General features: G+C 35.7%; 1 protein-coding gene across 11 annotated transcripts in view; it reads left to right on the forward strand.

Annotated features, from left to right (window-relative positions):
• SLIT2 (slit guidance ligand 2) overlaps positions 1-25,235 on the forward strand; it is a 268,106-nt gene that overhangs the window by 156,649 nt on the left and 86,222 nt on the right. For 7 of the 11 annotated variants that reach the window (XM_027686452.1, XM_027686443.1, XM_027686454.1 and 4 more), the window contains exons 6-10: positions 7,304-7,375; positions 11,257-11,328; positions 14,049-14,212; positions 14,754-14,765; positions 16,601-16,739. In XM_027686452.1, the coding sequence (XP_027542253.1) occupies positions 7,304-7,375; positions 11,257-11,328; positions 14,049-14,212; positions 14,754-14,765; positions 16,601-16,739 (459 nt within the window). The remainder of the gene's footprint in view (positions 1-7,303; positions 7,376-11,256; positions 11,329-14,048; positions 14,213-14,753; positions 14,766-16,600; positions 16,740-25,235) is intronic. The other 4 variants (XM_027686448.1, XM_027686444.1, XM_027686447.1 and 1 more) reach the window with 1 other exon arrangement.

A 25,235-nucleotide genomic window follows, 5' to 3' on the forward strand; every position in this document is an offset into this window, starting at 1 on the left:
TTGAATGTTAGGGAAAATTTCTTCACCAAAAGTGTTATCAAGCATTGGAACAAACTGTCCAGGGAAGATGTTGAGTCACCATCACTGGAGGTATTTAAAAAATGTGTAGGTATGGCACTCAGAGACATGGTTGAGTGGTTGACTTGGCAGTGTCAGGTTTACATTTGGACTCAATGATCTTTTCCAATGGTCTTTTTCAATGGTCTTTTCCAACCAAAATCACTCTCTGAATCTATGAAGGTGTTTAATCTAAGGTCCAGGAACCAAATACGTGTATATACTTACTGAGAATTTTCATAAACAGAATTCAATATTTGTTCTAGTTTTGGCCTTTCTTCTGTAATTGCCCAGTAGTTGAGCAACATTAGTGATGTTTGATCTCTTCCAAACTCATGTAAGAGATGGATGAAGGTACAAAGAATAAAGAAATCTGTATTAGAACATGTTGTAAATCCAAAATTTGCTATGTATAGCAACAGTAACAGTAATTACATAAATTTCAATATAAATTATTGAGCTTTTTTTTTTTAACATGGAACAATTGATAACCATGACATACAGTAGCTCTACTAAGCTGTTTCAAAGGTGGTTAACAAATTTCACAGAACTTAACCTGATAGCATATTTTATTGTATCATTCTAGTCTTTGCAGAGCAAAGGTGTTAACTCAGATAATCTGAAGGAAATTGCTTCCTTTAAGGTTGATGATACCAGTATGATCTCCTGCTAGTATGTAAGCTCTAGAGTCCTCTTGGTGTTTCTCACAAGAAACTGTCTAGTTTCCATAAAATGCTTCCGTGATATTTTCTTTCTGGACATCTTAATAATGCTCACAGTATAGATTCTGTAGAAGATAAAAGCATAATAGATAAAACATTATGAGAATTGGCAACCCAGGCAACCTGCCACATCTTCATGGTAAAAAGAATAAGAAAACCCCTGAGAAACCTTCAGGCCTCACAAATCTACTTTACATCTAATTGAAATTACCTATTTTCCAACTCCTTATACATCTCATAACTGAGAATAATCTGGCTCCATCTGTACTCTCACTTGATGTAGTTGTAGACAGCAATAAGATCTCCTCTTTGCTGTCTCTCTTAGGGCCCAACAAGTGCAGTTCTTGCAGACTATCCCCAGATGTCACCTGCTTCAAGCCTCTCACGTTGGTGACCCTGTTTGAATTCAGTCTCTGTCTTCTGCGGGGGAGGCTAATACCAGTTACCACCTCACAAACTCAGATGTCATCTCCCAAAAGCCAAACAGAGTGTCCTCTTCATGCTCACCTATGCAGCCCAATTGTTTGGAAATAATCATGTTCTTCAGTAGAAGTGACAAAAAATGAGGGAGGCTTATTTTGTAGCCATTCCCCAGACTAGAAACCCAGTATCCAGTATTTTGGCCATTCAAATGTAATAAAAAATTAGCTGCTGTGTGTCAAAGTTTCAATTTTATTGTTAAAGAAATTGTTCTTGAATTACTTGAAGAGTAATACGCTTTTAGTATAACTCCTGATTTGTGACTTGATTGAAATTAGGCTGCAAATTCTGGAAATATAATTCTGAAAGTTACTTCTAACTTGCTACATTTTCAGGGAGAAAAGTATTCACCAAGAAGTTAGATTCTTCAGAGAACACAGTGGCACCCACTGTTTTTTAAAAATAAATAGAAATTATCATATAAATGGCAAATTAAACACATATTTTTTAATATACATGTTAATTATGGTTTCATAACCCTCCCTGGTGATATAGTACTCTTACTGGATATGAAAGATGTTTAAAATCTTCGCAACCTCAGGAATTTTGTTTATATTTAAGATGGTAAGAAAATGCATTAGGTGCCCGAATTGTTCGTTTGGATGGATTGTTTTTTGAATCTGATTAGTAGGAAGAAAAATAACTGGGTTACAACAAATGTAAAGAACCACTGAAAGAATAATAGATTTTGGCACTATGACTTTTCTATTTCAAGTGTGTAAAATTTTCTAAGATACCAGTTTTTTCTTCCTCTATGTAATCAATACTTGGCAGAGGACGGAAAGGAATATACCAACATCATGGCAGAATTGTGATGCTAAATATATGCAGCCTCAAATAATATCAAAAATAGCAAGGAACATTTTCATCATATCTGCTTCAAGGATCTGCTGCTCTGTGTTTCTTGTCACGCTTTAGGCCTTACTTTTGACTACTCTTTTCTTTGTGTTCATTTGGTTCCATTTTTTCCCAGCAAGAGGGGGAGAGTGTAGCTGTCACACCAGGGATAAAGGCTGCAGGGCAATGTAGTGGCTTCACAGATTAAATTGCCTGGGAAAATGAAGAATTAGTGGAGAGAGAGACAGTCACCAGCATCAAATCGAACTCCTTTCCATTATACTAACCTTTGTTCAGAACCTTGATTGATCCTACTTGGTGTTGCCCTGATGCCTCTTTTATGCTGATTGTAAAGATTTAAAACTGACATTGCCACTAAAAACATAAATGAATTTTGTGTTAATCTTCGTTGGGAATGATTGGACTTTGTTTTTAAGTTCAGTTATTAGCAGTTGAAAAAGAGAGTCCTGCTGAAGATGTTCTAGGTACTGATTTCTTCTCAGATCTTGCACAAAATTCCAGTGACTGGAAGTATATTTCTTACTTACCTGTACCAAATGCATTGCTTGTCTAAGACATGCTTTTAAAACTCAGAATTTGGTATTTCTCACGCTTGCTCTTACTGGGACTCTCAATTGGACTGCTAGTCTGTTCAGCCACCTGCATTTCAGGTATACATCAAGAAGGGTTTTCACAGGATGTTACTGAAATATACTCTGTGTATGCTTAAAATTTTTATTAAAATCAAAAATAGCTCTTGAGGCATGAAGAAAAGAATAGGTACACTTGTTGCCAAATAGGTACATTTGTTGCCAAATAGGTTGGTGACCCTGCGGCCTTTGGAAGGGTGGGGAGGAAGTTCTTTCTGACGGTTTAAACTATTTCAATACAATTTTTAAAGTTTTATTTTTATTATTTCATTAAAAATTATTTCTTACTGATGTGGTAGTATCTTTGCATCACATAACATATAGATTGTTCATTTTGTGTGCATTCTGCTTTTGATGGCATTCTTCTGTTTAATTTTTACTTTTTTCAATTTTATTTTCCTCCTGTAAGATACTTCTGGGTTTAACTAAGTAGAGTGTTAGACAAGTTTGAGGGGATTAAACAATTAATCAGTTGTCCCTTTTCTTCTAGTTTATTTAATAAATACACTTTACCTGGATGTATTGCAAGTCTTGCTCGTTATTTTTGGATAAAAGGAAAAAATTAATCATTTGCTATATTATGTATATTAGGAAAAAATATTCATCTGAACTGTTTTGTAGGGAAAATTTAGTAAAGAACAAAATTAACTACATTAGTAAAATAAAGAGCAAGTAGAAAAAAAAAACCCTTGACTTCCAAATGAAAGAATAATCACAATAAATAGTCATGGTAAACAAGCAGTTATTTGAAGTTTGGTAAAAGAATAAATTCTTGCATGATTTTGTTACATCTTTTTCAACTAATTCCTCAAATTATTGATTCATCTTGAAATGGAGAAGGGAAGTAAGAAATAAGAAACAACTCAGTTCTGTTGTAAAAAATACAAGGAGACATTAAAAAGAGTGACTGTTTCCAAAAATTGTATTGCGGTGATAGATATTGTGCACTCAAGGAAAGACTTTACTGTTGTGAAATCCGGCATACAATATGCTAAAACTTTTTCTAAATATTTTCTAAGGAGAAAGCTATTGCAGGGATCTAGAAAGGCTTCTCACTTTTTCTGTTGACTTCTTAAACAGAGTTTATCATTAAGTTGATACACGGGGAGAATGTAATAATTTCTGAACAAAGGAGAAGAAGGTAAAGCTGAGGAGTACCTCTCTAGCACAGGACTACAGTGTCCTCAAGCTGGGAAAAACAGGAGAGTAAAGCAGAGAGATTGTTTGAAATTGTCCCAATTTTCAACAGTCTCTAGGAATGAGTAAAGAAGCTTTTCTCTATCAAGAATCGATGACAGGTTTTTTCTGTATGAGAGTAGTAGTTTTTAAATGTATGCAACATCTTCTCTTAGTCATTAAATGTGATTCTTGTGGGATAACAAAGTTTATTTTACGATATTTATTTATCATTATCTGGTAGACAACATATGCTGAAAGGGGAGAAAATAAAAGTTAGCAATATGTTTCTACAATGCAAGATGTATTAGCAAGAGCAATAAATGAAAAGCATTTTTAAGCTTAGTTGAATGCTTTTTATTTAGTTCTTACTAGTTCTTATTGCTAATAGACATTAACCTTTTAAGAAGCGGTAGATTAGTGAGTATATTAAATACCCAGGTAATGCTGCAGATATGGGTGCAAAATCCCATTAATTGTTTGCAATGACGGAAAGATTTTGAGCGAGACAGTTGTTTCATGTTTTATGAGCTTCATGGGAATGGCAGTGCTGAAGATGCTTTGTGAAGGTTAGAGGCAGAAAGGAACAGCACTTTTACAAAACTATGGAGAGATCCCACATAGAAAAGACACAGGACAGGTGGGAAGATGATGAAGAAACACTAGAGAGAGGGGAAGGATGAGAACGGGCTGGAGTTGCTGGTGTTCTAATAATTTGAAAAGAAGAAAAGCAACCCTTGGGGAAAAAAAACTTTCTAAAATGATGTTAAGGTTATTGGTATACTCAATAACTTAGTGGTGGTATTGTAGATTTTTAGGTGTGGTTTTTAAAATCATTATGCTAAAAATAAATTATAACTTAAAGAAGTATGTACCTTTTTATTCTAGTATTCTTGCTTATGTGTTAAGTCATAGCACTCACATAACTTGTTATCAGGAACCAGTTTTATCAAAAAAATTTCAGACTGTTTCAGTATATGTGCTAGAGGGACATTATAAGTTACTGTTATGCTGGTTATGAGATATTGTGTAACTTTCTGTTTGGGTCATATATGCAGTGGATATTCTTACCTTAAACTTTACTTCTACCCTAAATTGCTGTTCAAGCCAGGCACACAGTCTTCAAAGTCATGTCCCTTTCATAACAAAAAAAAAAAAATATCTCATACCAAGTGTTCTTCATGCTGTGTGTCTAATCATTTTATATCACAGTTGTAACTGATGGAAGATAATCTAAAACATAAAGAGAGTAGTAGCTTTCAAAGACAGTAATTTTTAAAACTAAGAAATATTTATCCTCTCCCATCTTCAAAATTCCCTTCCCCAAGTAAAAACCAACTCATTAGTTCAGAACAAACACAGTAATCTTTCTGGTAAGGAAGTTTAAATGGAAACGACTCACCCTTCACTAAGATAGTGATCATGGTGACTCATTAAAGGAAGAAGTCCAAAAGTTTTTGGGTGCACCACAAGTGCTGCCAGTCTAGTGGAAGAAATCTGCCTTTTAGTTTGTGTAGGACAAGATTTGCTCAAGTGCTTTCTCTGCTGTTAAAAGATTTTCCTTTGTGTTTAATATGGATGATTTAGAAGAAGCTGTGTCAGCACTGATTTATACATTGACAGCTAAGGATAATAAGATATGGGCAAACATACAGCTCACCCTTTTACAGATTAACCTGCAGACTGCATTAGGCAAATTTGATGGCATTAAAAGATTTTTCCAATTTGTCTGGAAACAATTTCTCTTTTGTATTGTGTCAAGGGTAACATTTCATGCCATTGTACTAATTTAAATAGCTTTGATAAATTGTTCAAGGGGTTAGAGAATTGTACTCTGTATATATTTTACCTCTTTAAAATAAAAAGGCTATTAGCTTAATTGTTAAATGAAATTCATTAGTAAATATTGAAGGCTTAAATATTCCGACACTGCAGCACTGGTGCTGTAACATTGCACTAAATGATTAAAGATCATATTCAGGAACTAATAGTTTGCATTTAGCTTTCAGTACACAGACACAGAGGCACTGTTACAGTTATGACAATATTTTAGTCCTATGTAGTAGTAATTCAGATGAAAAGTATTGATGAAACTAGAAGAACTTTATAGAAGTTGGTACATTACATTCAGCAGTGGGTGTGATGATTTATTAATAAAGTAAAATGTTATCATAGATTCAGAAGAATCACAGAAAATGCTTTAGTAGAAGTGTCATTAGCCCTGCTAGCTAATATATAATTGAAGACAGAAGGGCAGAGTTCATTTGTATTTTGTTCATTTTCTTGGTATTGTTCACACACATTTACTCATATCTATTTGACACTGACAAGCTACCAGCTTGGAGAAGTTGTTTAAAGTGAGGTTTTATCATCTTTGCTTTGCAAATCATGCCCTGAAATGCATAAGACATTGCAGTATTTATAGGAAAAGCTTTTATCAGTAGAGAAAGTGTGATTTTGTATTTGCATGGTTGTTAATTTAAGCAGACATTTTTAATTGAGCTGTATGTACTGTATAAATGTTTTGAATTGAAAAGGTAATAATATTCTTCAGAGAAATGAATCTAAATTTTTCATAACTTAATACTTAATGATTAATAATGTATGGTGTATGTTGCTGAGTTTTATGTCTATATTTCAAATACTCCATTACAACATACTATCTGCATATAATTGCAGAGAGCACAGAGTATGTAGAAAACCATATGTTGAAGGTTACAGCAGACACACTACTTTCAGTTGCAGCAGAATTAAAGGAGATAAGTAAACAAGTCTGTAAATACCTTGGACACTGTTATTTCTACATACAGACGTACTCTAGGAGGTAATTATTCTAAATCCCCACACACACCCGGGGGTAACACCTCCTACCCAGTCTTGCATGCATGCATGCAGGGAGACCCCTAAAAGTGGTGTCTCTCCCTGGTCCCTGCCATGGCAGAAGGAATTAACATGCAGCTGGGCTGCTCTGATAAATGGATTCTGTTAGGTCACCGAGGGGATGTGTGTGACATTAAGTGATTTACCGTCCTTTACCTTAATGAAATTGTTTCAGCAAGATGACGCTGAGAGCTTTTAATGGATAGCTTTTCTTGATGTAATGAAATTGCATTCCTTTGGCATTTAATATAAGGTGCAGTTATTATTTACTGGAGCTTTCCCAGCGCTGCTGTTTTGCGCAGACAGTTGAGAACAAAAAGGGATTTCTGTGGCAGCGTGCAGGCCAGCGCGCTGTACGACAGCCTCGAGCGGACGGGAGGGATGGCAAGAGCCTTTCTGTTCGCATGGCCTTGCTCTGCCGGCCCTTCGGGAGGCTTCCCTTGCACCTCGCCTTGCCAGCGCACCTCTCCCTTACAAATGCCTTCCTAATCTGTTTAACAGGCAACTGGATTACAACCAGATCAGCTGTATTGAAGATGGGGCATTTAGGGCTCTGCGTGACCTGGAAGTGCTGTAAGTATTCCTTGTATCTCTTACTTGTAGCAAGAGCTCAGTGTCTGGGGAGTACTAATGTAGAAGCTTATCTGCGAGCTGCAGCCTGGTGTCAGGATGGTCTGGTGAAAAGATGTCTTAAAATAATCCACTGTGATGTGCTATAAAATGGTAAAAAGATGTGGAGAGGCAGAGATACGCCTTTACACTGCAAGACAGCCATTAAACATAATTATTAAAAAAAAAAAGGCTATTGGCTGATACTGTAAGAAAATAATATATTTCATCACAAAAGAGGGGAAGGCAGCAGTATTAATGAACCCAATTAATTTTGTAAATTATCCATCACTGTTGATGTGATGAACATTTTCAGGATTGCTTTTGTTATGTATTCTGACATCAATCTGATCTTTCAGACTGTTTAAGGAACAATATGCTATGTATATTTGATAATCTGAATGTTTTCAAAGAGGCATTTTCTATCAACCACTACTACTGTATGTCAAGATATTTAGCATGTGCATGTTAATGGTTCTTTTTAAAAACATTTTAAGTTTTATGTGCGTGAATATATATGTATGTTTAGCAAAATATCTTCTTTGTGTGTCACAGAAGGTTATTTTTACAATACTCCTTTCCATACTTTTTCTCACTCTCTCAAAGTGACCATCAGTGAAGTTAAAGATAACAAAATTGTCATCAGTGACCCCTCATCTGAGAATATCACTGTAATGAGCAAAGTGCCTCTGTTCCCTAAGAATCTGAGGCACAGGACACATTCCTGAAATATTTGCTTTGTCAGTCAAAATTACACATTTTTTCTGGATTTTCTACGTTAAGAGAAGTAAAAGAATTTGTGTATCAGTGAGTTACTTCATGTTAATTTGAATCACTCCGTTAATAACAACTGGAGAAGGGTGAGGGAGCAGGTTTTGTTGTGTCTGGGGTTTTGCTTTTTATAAAAAATTTTCTGAAGTAAAGAAGCTTCTCTGGCAGTAGATAGTGTCTGCATGTCCAAGAAACCCTTAAAGAGTATGTAAGCAGCTGGTGGTAAAGTTTTTTGTTATTAAGCACTAGTTGGTCTTACTTTCGAGTGAATGAAACTGGCAGCTAAATTTAATTATTTTTTTTCTTTGCAATCATAGAATAACAAACCTATTGTTAACTCTCTGGTATAAAGCCATGTAAAACGTACTGTAGGTTCAATACTGCATCTAATTGTTAAGATGATGAATTGTTGGTTGTCTGTCAGTAAACCTAATGTTCTCTGAGATTTTTGTCTTTGGAACACATGTATGTGACAGAATAATTTCTTCAGTGATGGCTTAATCTGGTTATTATGTTTGGGGTTTTTTTTAATACAAGCCTTTCTTTACAAATGCAATTGTTAAATGTTTATTAAAAAAAAAAGAAATCAAATGTATTCTGCATTTTTTAATGCTTGCAATTTTAGTGTTCTCAAAAGGTCATCCTTGCTAGTTGAGGTTAGTGGTAAAATTTTTAAATTGATTTCAATGAGTGCAAAAGAGGAAAAAAATCTGCTGGAAAGTAGGTAGTTAGACTTTTGTGAATGAATATACATAGTATGTAGCCATTGTTCAAATATACAACTAAATTTTCACTATCTAAGTTATAGTATGTGATAAGAAATGATGTAAAGGTTCAGTTGTTTTTTTTTAAAGTTTAACAAGATATTTCTAACAGTACCAAACATTTTGTGTCTAATTCAGCTTTCTTTCCAATATGGCTTAAAGAATGAAAGATGTGTAGATCAGAGCATACTGTATATGCACTGAGTAGCAAATACGACTGTGCATGTTGTTTTCATTTGGAGTTAACTATTCTATCTAAGCACAGAAAGTATATGTTACTTCAAACTTCGAGTCTGAGGTAAAGCTTTTAAATACGTTTTAATCCTGTTTAGTGACAGTTTGAAATGCTTACCAAAGTAACAGGTCTTATATATTGGTTAACTAATTGTAGAACTTTAGAGGCAGTTAGTGTTAAAGATGCAAAATAACCCAAAAGACAAAAGCAATTAGGAGTGTAATCATCTCTGTGAATTTCTGTGAAGTTTTAGTTTTCCTTTGTCTTTTTTTTTAAATGGAAAATCTGCTGTATTTCGGAAACAGATAATGAGGAAAATATATAGTGGTGTCATGTTAAAAAAATTAAAGTCTAAGAAATGGAAAAAAAAGTCATCACAATCTTTGCTATAAGTAACCTGTAAAACAGGTAAAAGTATTGAGCCAACTTTTTTTTATTACTGTAATCTCTGTAATGAAATCAAACATTTTTATCATTAGATAGAAACAGCTGTAAAAGTTTTTTAATTCCCTATGTATCCCTTACATCTACTCCTATGTCTAATTTTTCTTACCCTTGCAAAAATAAACTAATAGCTCAAATATACAAAATGCCAAGGCAAACATCAAACAGTTCAAATTGAAAATTAAAACATTTGCAGATACACCTTCTCTTAATTGCTATGGAAATACGGACTGATTTCCCTTTATTGAAAAGACAGGATTTTAAAATCTTGTAAGAAATTATGCAGTTATTTACCATGTGGACACTGAAAGAAAATTCTACCAAGATTTACTGACTGTCATTAATTCATTAAGACACCTTTTGTGGAGGTACCCACTCAGCCATTTTTTGTTGTTTCATCTTTGTTATGTTTTGAAAAAGGGCAAAATCCTTCTTTTTTTTTTTTTTCATTTTTCTCCTCTCTGTTTATGTAGCCCCAAGAACAGACAGGGGAGATCTCTTATGCTCAGCAAAGAAAAGATTTAGGACATGGAATGTGTAAGCACACAAAGGTAAAATGCAGCACATTGCACCAGTAATTAATTGCTTGGTTAATGTGGTGGTATACAGCCTGATCCCGTTCAGGGTGCTATGAATTTACCTTTCTGTGTTTCAAGATCAGAGAGTACTTCAAAATTTATTCAAAATAAGCACAAATTACACTTTGTGATTTAAAAAACAAAAGGAAGAAGAAAAATACTTTCTGTTTCAAAAGAAAAAAAACACCTTTTTTCAGTGGACATTGTTATTTATTACTGTTATGGTTATATAGATTCTACTCAAATGACTGATCTCTAAGTCAAAACTGTAAATTCTATCCGTTGCTTCCTTGTTCTGGAGTTTAGCTTGTTTGCGTTTTATTTGCAGCCTAAAGACAGTATTTTACTGCAAGTTCATTCATAAAGTTTCCAAATCTTTACAAACTACACATGCCAAGTATGATGGCCTGAGCTAGCCAACAATGGGCTAAGATTTATTTCTTAGTTCCTATCTCAAGTCCTCAACACCTTGTCCTAGATTTAAATTACTAGATTGTTAAAGTATTATATTATTCCTGACTCCTTCCATCATATAGCAGAAACTCCCCTATTGTTCATGTAGCTCTGGATCATCTATAGCAACTTGTTTCATATAAAACCTAACCGCAGCTCAGATTCAATATTTTCCTAAAATTCTTGGGAAAAAACATTCAGATCTTGTATCCTCTGTCAAAAAATGGACTCTCAGAAGCTAGAAAGAGAAATCGGAGTCCTAGAACCAAGACATTTTCTCTAAAGACTCTCTTTTTTACATCAGGATGTGAAGCTTAGCTTGAATGCCATAGATGTTCTCAACATTGGTGGAATTTCCTTTTCAGAGAATCATAGGCTACTGAGACCTCAAATTGCTTAGGATTATTAATGGTAAAACCATAATATTTTACTAGGAAATCAACAGGGAGGAAAAATATAGCTAAACTTGTGGGATTTTTTTTCCTGATGTCCATCCCTAAAACCAGTACACCATAATTTTCATTAGTTATGCCTTTTTTAAAAGTGTAGTAAATGTGACAATACTGTAATATGTTAACACGATTCTTCTTGACTTCGCAGCACTCTCAACAATAACAACATCACTCGGCTGTCCGTGGCAAGTTTCAACCATATGCCCAAACTCAGAACATTGTGAGTAGTCCTACTGAAACTGGTTGCTATTTTTGTCATTCCAGTATATATTTTTACCTCTACCAAGTTTTGTCAGGTGTCTAAAAATATGTATATGGGCAAAGCAAGCATAAACTCAATTGAAAAGTATTGATGTAGCATGAGGTTGATGAATGTGAAGTCTCTGTGTGTGTCTATGGAAGCTGATTCTGAGAGGAAAACCTAACAAGCTGTACTTGGGGCTCAGGAAATAAAGGAGTGGTTGCATCCTTTTCCATCAACTCTTTTAAAATGTGAGATGAATAAGTCTACAAAAATGGGTTTTTGGCCTCTTCTCAAATGGGTGGGAATCACTTTCCGTAGTGCTGTATTCAGTTACAGAATAGCTTCACCTTCTAACCAAAAAAACATGAGGGCAGGGGGAATTCTCCTTTACACGTTACAGCTGTATAGAGAAATAAATTGATGTTTTTTGAAAGTCAAGAATTTGTTTTACTTTGAGCTGTTGAATGGGTCACATTTCATTTAGGAACATGGGAGAATCTTTGATTGACTGTCAGATGTGATAAATGGGAAATCTTTATGCTGTTATTACTGTACTGCTAGCAGACCTAATTAAACTAAACTGGCTCGCCGACATTCTTTGTAACATAAAATTATAGCATCATCCGGTTGTGCTATTATAATTAAAGTTGTGTCAGCATTTACAATAAGGTCCCCATTTTTAGAGGTTATGACTTTCAAAGAGGAACACTTTAGTCTTCTAAAACAAAGCACAGTGAAAAGAGTGTGTATGCAGGTGACAGGGGTTGGAATTATTTTTTGTCATGTTTATCCTGACTATGAGTAAATGTATGTTGTGTTGAGTGGCAAAACCAAAACATATCAAGGTTTAGTCCTGAGACTCACTTTCAAACATTTTCCAGTGAAACGGGAGTTAAAAATTAATAGGATGCTTCTATCAGAAGTCAAGAGTAACTGTTACTGTTAAAGAACTACTTTTACAAAAGGTCTCTCTAGCTTCTTTTATGCATGTTGGGTTGCACAACTGTTTTGAAATCAGTAGGGATATTCACCCGAGTTAACATACTGTTTGTAACTGAAGAAACTTCATACAGGTGAGTAGCTCTGTGGATTTCATAACAGAATTGTAACTATTCTTGCTTGGACAAACACAAAAACACTTAAATAGTGCTGACCATGGGCTTTTGGTGGCCTCAGCAAGATTTTGATAATAGAATTTCATTCTTTCAGGTCTGAGTCTTGAAAAAAATCATGTCTGTACTTCTTTAAAACCTTCAAATACAATTTGAAGTATTGTCTTGGAATAAAATATGATTTTTCTGAGCCACAAAATGTAGTGAATCAAATTAGCAATATTTATATTTTCTTTGGTTGGGATATTTCATCTTCTGAAAATATATTTTAGAAACAAACTAGACACAGATTATCGCTGTGACATCCCATTTGCAGTCAGAATATGCTTGTATAACTGTATTGATTTGCAATGATGTTCTTGCCTACAGCTGGCCACAGATTGTACTGAATGACTGTGCTGTATCGTGAGCTATATTTGCAAAGCACCAACCCAAGAATTAGTACAGAAAAATATATTGCCTTTAATTTCTACTCATGGGGGGGGGAATTGTTAATATTTTTGTTCATGTTGATTACTCATTTCAGGTTGCTTTGCAGATTTATTTTACAATGGATTAATTAAACTCCTTTTCTGAATTTCTTGCACTTCCTTTCTGGTTATTTAGTTAGGATTGAGCACATCAGCTAAAAAGGACCAAAAGGGCATTACCTTGTTATGGATGATTCTGAGTAACAACTTGATTTATAGCTGTGGACATCCTTTTCTGTAGTTTGAGAAATTGTAAGAGCCAGGGAAGAGTAATTTACCTAATTTAGTGAATACATTTGTCTGATATTTTATCAATGGCAAAGTGCTTTTTGCCACTTGGCAAGGAGCCATGGTCTTGTGTCAGACCGCTGCAACAGAGAGGCAACTTCCTTAATTCCATCACTTGCTTTCGTTTGTCTTTTAATTTCAGGCATTGCTTAGAACATAGGTCCCTAGTAGCCAAAGGCAGCTAATACCACTTTCTGTGGTTAAACAAAAAGAGAGAAAATCAGAAAAGAGATGTGAAAGAAGGTGGTTTTTATTGAGTTATTACTCTATCTTGTTCAGCAGAAAATGAGTATGACCCGTTACAGGGATCTTTCAGGCTGTTTCTATAGAGACTAATAATGGCCCGACTTACAGATATATCTAATTGGAAACCAAATCGTTTATTAACTCTTATTTCTGACAGTGTATTATCACCACAGGGCAATATTCTTGAGACATTTTTGTCTTATTCACTATTTGTACAGGTCTGGACTAAAGAGTCCCACAGCAGCTTTCAAGCTCTTGTGTATTTACTTCTTTCTTTTAGACAAGAGACAGGCAACTACAGATAAGTTAATTTATTAGGAAGCATTCTTTTTTCTTCCAATTAATTAGGCCATAAACAGAAAGTAATTTTCCTGCTTGTAAATTTTCCTGCTTGTATAGTTTTCTTTATTATCTTGTAACTCCCAGACTTTCAATGAAAGATGTGAAAAATCGATTCCTCATTAACAGTTGTATTAATAAATTGGCATAGTTGCTTGCTGGAGGGAGGGCTGGGCAGATTGGCTGCTTTTCTGTTTGTTCTTCCTAATTTAAAGGTACTGGCATGTCTCTTTCCACGCAGTCGTCTTCACTCCAACAACCTGTACTGTGACTGCCACCTGGCCTGGCTGTCTGACTGGCTGCGGCAGCGGCCGCGGGTCGGGCTCTACACCCAGTGCATGGGGCCGTCCCACCTCCGGGGACACAACGTGGCCGAGGTCCAGAAACGGGAGTTTGTCTGCAGCGGTAAGGGAAACAGATATGCTCATCCAGTCCTGTTTTGAAACACACCTACCAACTGCTCAGTGGTGGTTCCTAGTGCTGCATGTTGACTTTTGTTGGCTTTTGTGTAATCCAAGGATTAATGTTTATTTAAAAAAAAAACCTAATAATTTTTATCAGTATTTGTATCTTGTGTGGGGGTGCTTCTGTCCTTAAAAATTTTGTGTAAATGCTGCATTCACATAGATTGTATAGCCTTCTAAAGGTATAATTATGGGGGACAGATGCAAGAAACTAAATAAAAGCTGCACTTATTGAGAACATAAAGCCTTTACTAATAAGAAATTATTATTATTTTTTAAAATCTTTACAGATTGATGCTTTTTCTTGTTGTTGCTTTCTGCCATTTAAATACTGTTTTGAGTCCCTAAGTAGCTTTTTGAATTTTATTGGTATGCTTTAATGCATCAGGTTATTTTTTGGTATAAAATAATGAAATTACTAACAGTTCATTACTAATCACATTTTCTCTATTCAATTTTTTTCCTTTATTCATATCTTCCAGATGAGGAAGAAGGCAAGTTTATCTTTCTTATTTAAATATTTTTAGACTCAGACTGAAAATCTTCTGTAAACTTTGTCTACTGTTTCAAGTTTCCTCAAGAACATTAAAAACCAGCTGCAATATTGCTATCTGTCTTTTCAGTGATTCGTCAGAGTTTCTTCTACTGGCTGATTTTCTGCAAAGCCCCAGAAGCCTATTGCCAAATATGCCAAAATTTGCACAGATCCATGCTTTTAAAAGTTTATGGAGAGCACAGTGTTCTGTCCTTTTTAAACAGTCTCTGACATCAAAGTGTAAGGCACTACCATCTTCACATGGCAAATGCTAGCAGTATTCTTGCCACTAGTTCTGCCTTTATGTACATTTAAAAGGCCTCCTAATGAGATAATTTTGTATATCTTATTTGGAAATGTTATGGCTGCAGAGCCTGTGTCACGAATGGTGTCATAACTTGGTCATTATAATGATTATTAGGAAGGGGGATAACCATGTTTTCTGCCTGGATCACAGTATTTTTCTTTAATAAAGGGAAATGAAACATTTCCTCCCTGTAAGTAGAAAACGAGCAGTGTGTGGCAGTTTTGGCAGCTGTTTGTACTTTTGTAACACATACATAAATGTGAAATCAAATTATTATATTGTAAAATTCCATCTCATAGAATCATAGAATGATTTGACTTGGAAGGGACCTGAAGATCATCTATTTCCAGCTCCCCTTCCATGAGCAGGGACACCTTCCACCAAATTAGATTGCTCAAAGCCCCATCCAACCTGGCCTTAAAAGACTAATCTTTTCAGCAATTTAAAACTTAGGCAGTTATTATATAAAGTTGCAAGTGGGAACAGCACTGAGCTGCAACTTCCGTTATCAGTGTACCCTTCCTATATTAATATCTGACATTAAGTATTTTGAGAGTGATCTTAAATTAAATTGTGGTTTCATAGTCAAGAAGTTAGTATTTTCTTTTTTTCCCGAGAATTTCAAAACAATCCCTAGCTTTTTTTTAACTTAATGAAAAAAGAAAGAAAAGGAGGGCATCATACCTTTCTCATTCTTTTGTGTCTTTCTGTATCATTACAAAACAGCTATTCCGTATAATTAAATTAATAGAAGAATGATAATATATTTAAAAATGTGCAATCTATCTATTTGCAGGAAAATATAAGTTTTTTACTTTAGAAAACATACTTAAATACAAAGTGATTTTGTTTAAATGCGATTAAAAATGCTGAGTTTAACATACAGCACTAAGAAATCAGGACGAACTCCTGTATAAATTAGCTACCCGAGTTAGTGAGAATGGTACAACTGTGGGAGGAAGAAGTCTGCTAAGCTAAATCTGAGAGAATAACAGCTGTGTGAAAGCTGTTATGTATTATTGTGTGAGACAGAATAAAAACATCATAACTCCAAAATATAGAACTGAAGGACCATATTCAAATAAATAGTTGCAGAACAGAACTGTAACTAGCAGGTCACCTTCAGTTCTTGTAGCATAGTTCATTCGTTTCTCTTGACATGGATTTTTAATACTACACAAAGTTCTGAAAACTAAATAAATCAGTAATTAAGTTTTAATAGCATTCAATAAATAAAATATACCTGAAATATCACACTTAGTCTTATTTAATGAAACGATTTTGAATGGGTGTTGCTAAAGCAGTTGAAAAATTATGTAATGTTAGCACAGTAGTTGAGCATTTGTCTTTCATCTCTCAGTATTGAATGTTACTATTAACTGTTTATTTAAATTAATGCAGTTTGAAAGTATGGATAGGCTACAATGTTTATTTTAGAAGTTCTACCTTAGATTTCTCAAGTAAATGTAAAATGCTTTCCTTTGCAGGTCACCAGTCCTTTATGGCTCCATCCTGCAGTGTCTTGCACTGCCCTACTGCATGCACCTGTAGTAACAACATTGTGGACTGTCGTGGGAAAGGCCTTACTGAGATCCCAACGAACCTTCCAGAAACCATTACTGAAATGTGTGTAATCTGACTTTTTTTCTATGAACTTGCAGAAAATAGTTTTTTCCTATGTATTCATTTTTGTTATTTGTATAAATTCATGCATTATATAGGGTAGGAATTTTGGTATACGCATTCAACTTAAGATATAAAAGGAATATGTAGGTTTCTGAAAACATTTAAGACCTTTATGTTATCTTCTGAGTTACTTTTGTATGTACTACTCACAATTCATAGTTAAAACTGCATTCTGAGTTCACTTTAAATGAGTTTGGGAATTCTTGCTTTTCTACAAGTGAGTGGCTTTTCACTGCAGATTATAAACTCCATTGCTTTTAGGGTTGCTTTCTGTGCTGGTTTTGGCTGGGGTAGAGTTTTCTTCATAGTAGCTGGTATGTTGCTATGTTTTGGATTTGTGCTGAAGACAGTGTTGATAATTTGGAGATGTTTTCGTTACTGCTGAGTGCTGCTTGTACAAAGTCAAGGCCTTTTCTGCTCCTCACCTCACCCCACCAGCAAGTAGGCTGGGGTGCACAATGAGTTGTGAGGGGACACAGCCAGGACAGCTGACCCCAACTCATCCAAAGGATATTCTATACCATGTGGCATTATGCTCAGCACATACAGCTAGGGGAAGAAGCAAGAAGGAAGAGATGTTCAGAGTGATGGTGTTTGTCTTCCCAAGTCACTGTTAAGTGTGATGGGGTACTGCTTTCCTGGAGGTGGCTGAACACCTGCCCATGGGAAGTGATGAATGAATTCCTTGCTTTGCTTTTGCATGCAGCTTTTGCTTTACCTGTTAAACTGTCTTTATCTCAGCCCAGAAGTTTTCTTATTTTCACCCTTCTGATTCTCTCTCCCAACCCATTTTGGGGGGAGTGAGCAAACAGCTGTGTGGATTCAAACTGTGACATTTACCTTCAGTCACTTTATTCATCTGACTTCCTATTAGAGAAGCATAAGGAAGCAAAAATAAGGTATAGTCTTTGTTTTAACCACCTGCCTATGGATAGAAGAGCCTGCACACTGATAGGGTTGCCTGACATGTCATATACAGCAGAAACATGTACAAAATTACAATCATGTCCTGACTGTAGAGTCATAACATGGGTGCCATAGGGCCTTCTGTCTTCCAAAGCAATGTGGCTGAGAGGTTGTGTGGGCACAGAAGGAAAGTTACTGCTGTGTTGTCTTCTGTGCGGGGAAGCAACAAAAGCAAGGGGTGAGCTTGCTGACAAGACAGGCAGGGGCCAAGCAACATGAGCATCTTTCTCTTCTGGGGATGGCAGAGCAGTGTTTTGGAAGGGAAACTGGGAGTTCCCTTTACGGAAATAGTAGGAAATTAGCTGTGACAGCAACCTGGTAAAGTTTTCAGAATAAAAAGCTTGTGAGCACCTTGATGATATAAGGTGATGGTAAGAATTTCGGATAAGGGAGGTGAGGGGAACAGATGCCTGAAGTGAAAGGGAAGACATCTCCTGAACATACATCCTGTTGTAAATAGATCTGATTTTCTTGAAAGTTTAAAAACAGGTCTTCACAATGAGATTTTAATTGGCTTGTTGATATCTGACCTGTTTTTGAACTTAACAGGGTTTGGAACTACTGTGGTTTTCCTCTAAGGATGTGAATAATCATCACATCTGTCAGTTCATTATTACTACTGTTAAGACTGACCTGGCTAACTCTACCTGACCCAATTCAGCTGTATAATACAAACACTTCTTTTACCTTTCACCCCTCTCAGAAAAATTCCTCTGCTTGCACATAAAGTGACTCTTTCATAAAATCCATGCACAATGCCCGGGAAAGCTGTACAAGGCCGTTCTCACTATTTATTGAGTTGTATACTGGCGTTTTTACTTGCTTATGTGCATCTGTGTGCATAGAGAAGGAGAAAAAAATATTGCAAGAAAGAAGTAGGGAGTATGTGTCAAAGAGTCCCCACTATATGCTGCTAACCACTGGAGCTAACCACTGGTTACAGACACTGAAGACTGACTTTTGTTTACTATACTTTTCTTATGTATGTAAGAAATTCTGTTGAATTTTAGGCATGGAATGCTATGATCTTCAGCAGTTTATTGTCCTGGAGGGTAAAAGTAACCATGTAGCAGCCCCTTCAGTATTTGGCTAAACATTTAAGAGATTGCAGACTGAGGCTTGATGTTTCCTGCTAGTCTAGGCAGCATTCAGATTCCAGAGCGAGGCCTTTTCGTGTTCTGAGATCCATAATCCATTGAAATGTAGATATATATGTGTGCTCATATAAATACGTACAGTGCATATAGTTTACAGTGATCTAGTGTAAACTATGTTATCTCTCTGTATTGTATGTAGTCCATAGGTGCTGGCTAAATAAATTGCAGGTCATAGTATTTTGCTGAGTTAAGTAACACCAGTCATGCCATAAGACCTGAACATATGTTTATTTAAAAACTGGTGTAAGAAAAAGTATAAAGTTAGAAAACCGAACTTTAGTAATTATTTTGTATCGAACAGATGCACACCACTGAATGTTGGTATGATGAAAAAACTGAACTTCAGTGATTGACTTAGATTTTGAGTAACACAGACTGATATAAAATATGATTCAAGCCAGAGGTAGGCTGCACTTACCATATAGAGAGAATAAAACTCTCTTGTTGGGTGGAAGGTAAGGAGAGAAATGTACAGAAAAAGAAAGAAATAAAATAAGGCACAAGAAATGCACTGAAATCAAGGGATAAACTGAGTGGAAGAATTAGAATAGAGGATCTTATGAGTATTTGATGAGAATCACAGGATCTTTTTTGCTTTCTTGTCAATAGGTTGAAAAGGAATTGAATTTTTTACAAGTAAATATATTTTATGGTTGTATGGGGAAAGCTTTATGCTATACTCATTGCTTTATTGTGAATAAAATAATTAGTTATAGTTCTCTTACAATTCTCATGGGTGGCAGGTGTATTTACGTTCTTAGCATCAAAGAGAATGAGAGACAGAGAACAGGCTGGAAAATGAGTGGTTTACAGAGTGAAAAAGGTTTTACCAATAGTGAAGTGAGAGAAATCTGAGACTGGATCAAACCAGCACTCCACCCTGGCCAGTGGCTCTCATCCGTTGTTCCTGAAGAATGTTTTGGAAACAGAAATATATGACTTCAAAGATAAAACACCAATAGCACAAGTATTTCCTTTGCTCCCAAGGTGTGTTGGGGTTCCTCTGAATCTTGAAAATTTGCATAACTTTCAGGAAAAAAAGGTTTTAATTGAAATATCCAATCTGCTTTAAACCCAACAATGTCCTAAATTTTCATGTTCTATTAAGTTAATAAATTCTGGGGGGAGGGAATTGCACTCAACATCTTCCAGTTTAAAATAGTCTTTTAAAGTTTCACTGATGTTCCTCTCTCTTTGTAGAGGGAAATAAAATGCATTCACATTCATAATTTGTCCTGTCATCTTCTATTTTGCATGCCACCCTCAGTCATCTCTCCTCTAAACCAGCTGTTCCAAGTCCATTCAATCTTTTGGATGCCAAAACTTACCATGTCTTAATTAGTCTCCTCCGCTTTCTCTGAATTGCTTTCTAAATTTTTTTGATTTGCAATGACCAGAGTTGAATACAATATTCCAAATGGTAGTGAACCATCAGGTTTTTATTAATGGAATTTTAGTTTTCTTTCATTTGCCTTTTGCAACCTAATAATGTTATGTAACTGCCAGTACACATTGCACCATGTTTTTTCTTGAATTATCCATGCAGAGTCCTAGGCCTGTATTTTTAGCTGTTAGGATTTTATCAGGAACCAGAAGTTTGTAGATGTAATCTTATTATACCATCCACAGGCATTTCTGAACATTGAATCAGGTTGTATGTCACTTTTTAAAGCTGCTCTATGAAAGACTTCAGTCCTCTCTACTTTTAACTGACTACAACATGCAGAAAGATTGTGACATTCCAGTATTGTTATCATACAATAAAAAGTGTTTTAAAGCTTCATTTTTAAAGAAGTACTCTGCAACTGTTGCTTATAGCAACCCCTTGAGATTAGATTGGAAAGAATTATTGTATCCCACAAAATAATAGTTTTTTTTCACTTATTCCTTAGGCAGTAATGTTGTCAGTATGCCAAATGGTAACTGACAGTAAACACTTGAAGAGATGAGACCATGCTGTCATGGTAGTGTTAAGAATACTCAGGAGTTGCTGAACACAAGGCAGAAGGGTATAGTGAGCCCTGTATTTCCACCACTGCTATACAGTTCCCACACACATGGCTTTATTACCTCGTCGCCATTTTAAGCACATGCTTTGGCAGGAGCTCCCCAGTTCTCAGGGAGAGAGGAAAAGAGAAATGTGCTGGCTCCCTGTTGTCTTCTGAAGGATGTACAGGCTTTAACAGCCAAATTCTTATTTATTCACTCATCTTTATAATACTACCATCACCAGGTTCTTGTGCACACTGCAAGAAAATTGGCATGATACTTTTTATTTTACCTGCACTGGATGTTGTCCAATCTTTTCAGTACTTTTCCTTATTTGTTGACCTTTTTCTGCGTTTTCAATTGAACATTGTCATCTGATTTTCATACTTCACTGATAGGACATTTGAAAAATCCACAATGCTTTCAAATTCCCTTACTCTGAACAAGTTTCTCTGCCCTCTCTCCCCTCTTTATGAGCTGTATTTGCAGAAATCAGTGCTAAGCACTACTAGCCTGTCATGTTATGCTTCAGCCAACTTCATGGTCAACAAAAACCTCTGGTGTTTACATCTGTCCTTCCTTTTGTCTTTGCTTTATTGTATTTCATATTAATAATGTTCTCCTGTGAGGCTGACATTAAACTTTGTGCACCCTCCTTTATAGATGTGTTTAAAATTCAACATCTTATTTTTGTGAGATTTTGTTTTTCCATCCATTTCTACCTCTTTATTATTTGTTCTTATATGGATAGCAGGTTACTTTTAATAAGAATATAAACCACATTTACTATTTGAAGGTCCATAGTCCCATTATTTTTTTCTTGACCTTTTTTTTTAAGTTTTCTTTCAACATATGCTCATGGTTTTGTGATATTTTGCCATGTTCCCTATCCATTTCTTCCATCCTTTCTCTCAAAGGAAAGTGTGATCTCAGTCAACTCCTCAGTACCCTATGAAGCACAGAGTTCTTTCTCTTTGCCCAACACAAACTTTCTTTGAAACAAATGTCATCCGATCTGTTTCTGCACAGAAATACTTTGTATTTGTTACATTGTCAGTCCATCTGGGGCAATGTTGCATAAAGCCAAGTGGTATTAATATTATTGCTATTCCCAGTCCTTCTAATGTATATAATTAAACTGCAGGTTTGAACTGTATGTTCCACGTTGACAATTTTATGCCTTTTTTTCCTCAGCGAGATTGATAAATTAACTTGTATCTAAATAATGTGTAAAAAAACAACCAAACAAACAAAAAAAGAAAAAAACCACCCAAAACCTTTAAATGGAGTATTGAATTTCTTAAGTATTAAACACTGGCAGTTTCAATTGTGTAAAATTTTGCATGTTGAAGCTCTGAGTTAGCTCTCTGGGGAAAAGTACAAGAAAAGGCTTTCTGTTTAGAGTCTAATGCTGATGTTGTGACTTTACGCTGCCTTGGTAGCTTTACTGTCTTGGAATGCTGTTTTAAGACATTAGAAACTGCCTCTTCTGCTGATGGCTACTGCTTCTGTAGCAAAGCTGGCAAGGAGAGTATGTACTTGCACTGCACTGCAGCCTGTCTCTGAGTTTGGTGGGACAACCTAAACCGCTGAGAAAATAGTTAGAACTGGAAGCTGAAGTGGTTTAGGAATGAGCAGGCATTCTGTGATGCCAGTTGCCAAAATGCTGTTTCATTCCAGTGTAGTTTAATTTACTGGTGACTGTCAGGGTGTTGCTGAGAGAGAGGGTTTTGTCACACTCTCTATCTGACTTCTCAATTGGTGCAGAATTACTTGGCTAAAACCAGCAATTCCCATTGCGTGAAGTCAGTTAGCAGGCCATGCATTGTCTGCCAAGTGCCTCTTGGGAAGATGCCTTCAGAAACAGGACTGCCTATCTCCAAGTAGCTGCCAGTGAAAATGGAAGGAGAATAAAGCCTGTGGTGTCCTCTATTTTTCCCTTCTGTGTGATAAAGCTTGGAGCAAAATTAAGTATTCAGCATCTCAGTAAATGTAGTTCTTAATCCTTATTCTATGATACAATTGTATCTGTACCAGTTACACCCTTTCTGCAAAATTAATCCCCACTATGTTATCTAAATAAACTCACACACAGCTAAATAAGAATACCTAAAGTTTTCTTTTCAGGGTTTGTCTGATCAATGTGATATTATTTGAGAAAGAAATACTTCATATTCCATATGTATTTTGAGAAAGAAAATATTTGGTTGTGCACCAAAACTTTTCCAGTTTTAGTGCACCTAGGAATTCTGCAGGAAGCACAGAATTAAAAAGGTGCACAGGTGCACCTTTGCCTCTGAGTCAAATGAAAAGGCTTCATACCATAAGTGACCTGCAGGAAACATTCTGGGAACTTAAATGCATTTCCCATAGGCCTGTTACTTTAATGTCTCTATTGTAACGTTCTGAGGCAAAATACAATGCCCATAAATGTTACATATGAATAATCTTCAAACTTTTGTTATTTAGTATGCCTTACTTTAGCCTTTTTTCATTGACTTAAGCAAAGCATGATACATTATTCATTCATTCATCTCAAACATCATAATTTGGTTGGTTTAGAGTTGTTGTTTAAACCTCACCCCTTTTATGGTAATTTTAGGGGTTACCCTTTCATTGGCATGTTCAGTCTTTTGAGCTTAACCAACTTAAGTGGCCTAATGCACCTAGTACTGTCCTCCTTTGTCATGCAGTTCATATATTAAAGACATTAAAGGTCATTCTTAAGGTTCAAAACTATTACTGTAGTTGGTTTTAGGAAGCACAGCCTTTCTAATGGTGATAGCATTTATCAGTCTCTATGCAGGCATTCCTTCCACATTTCAATTTTTCATCACTTTTAATCTCTTTTCACTTGGTTTCATTTTGAATTCACCTTCTGAAAATTCTTTGCATGATCAACAGAAATAATTCTGGTTCCCTTAGAATAGAGACTTTTTTGGCATGTGTTCAAACATCCTATGAGAAACCTTACAAACAGCAGCCCAGCAGCAATTCTATTAATTGTACTGGTACCTTCTCTCAGAATGGTGTAAGTGACAGGCTCTTATTTCAAAAGAGGCCAAAAAGCCATTAATGAGCTGGACTACCTTGTGAAAATGCTACACTTACATTCTTCTGATTTTCTCTTCTCTTCCATGGCTTGAACTGCCTGTCAAAGTGGTTCTAATACCTCATTCCTTACTGTAATATTATAGAATCATAGAATCACTTAAGGTCATTATTCCTTAGCAAAATGTGCACATTTAATTAAGTCCTTCCTTTAAATGTTTTTAATCTTAACAAAAGTGAAGAAAAAATAATACACAATGGCGTGTTGGGGAAGAAGAAAGTTTCCTGCAAGGAAAGGTGACTTAAGGGTTGCTGCTGTTAACTAAGAAACAGTTGTACAAGTAATTCTAGTCTTTGTAAGGGGCAGAAAAGATTCTTAACCACCTAATGTGTGAAATGAGAGAAACCATATAGTAGTCGGGGATTTTAAAAGCTCACCTTCACAATCCAGTGTAGTTATAAGCCTCTGACTTCTTATTACTGTGACCTTCAGGATAAAATTTTTGTTTCTTGTGAATGAAGCTTTATAATGTTTGAATGCCAAAACTAGAAGCTGTATGGTTGTTTCATGATAACATTTTTTACATTTCCCACGAGTTTCCTAATTTGTTCCCTCAGTCTTGTCTTGTCTTACCCTCCTGTTTTCTAACTACTTTTCTTCATGTTTTCATCTTCCTCCATCTCATTCTTCCTTATACTTTGTTTTCATAAGTCTCTTGATTAATGATTGTGTGTTATGCCAAGCACTCGACTACATCTTTGTGAGTCGTGTGATATTAAGCAGGATTAAAAGCTCCTGAGATTGCTTCTCACAGTAACACTCAGATTATATTAAAGGAGAAGTGGGGCAGGAGGGAAAGAAGGTGAAAGAAGAGAAAGGAGAAAAAGAAGAGAAAAAGAGGGGAGAGGAAATGAGATCTGACAGAACTGATTCTGACAGATGGACTTAACCAAGATAAAGGGACCTGATCACAGTGCAGACACTGGGGAAGTGCTTTGCGTACATGAGGAATTTTATTTGAGAACTGGGAGCTCTGTGTCTGCATCTTTTCAAAGTGAAGCTTGGCATATGTACAGTTTCACCATTTCTGTTGTCTTTTAAAATTCATCCTTACCTAAGAGTCCAAAGTACAGCCTTAAGTAAATAGCTATTGAACAGAGAGACGCTTACATTGAGATGCAAAGATGCTTCTAAGGATGACCTTTTACAGAGAAAAGTCACTTGAAAAGGGTTTAGGTGTATTTATTGTAGCCAGATTGAAAACTCACATAG

This window comes from Neopelma chrysocephalum, unplaced genomic scaffold, assembly GCF_003984885.1.
Source record: "Neopelma chrysocephalum unplaced genomic scaffold, ASM398488v2 Primary Assembly neopelma1_71, whole genome shotgun sequence".
NCBI lineage: Eukaryota > Metazoa > Chordata > Aves > Passeriformes > Pipridae > Neopelma > Neopelma chrysocephalum.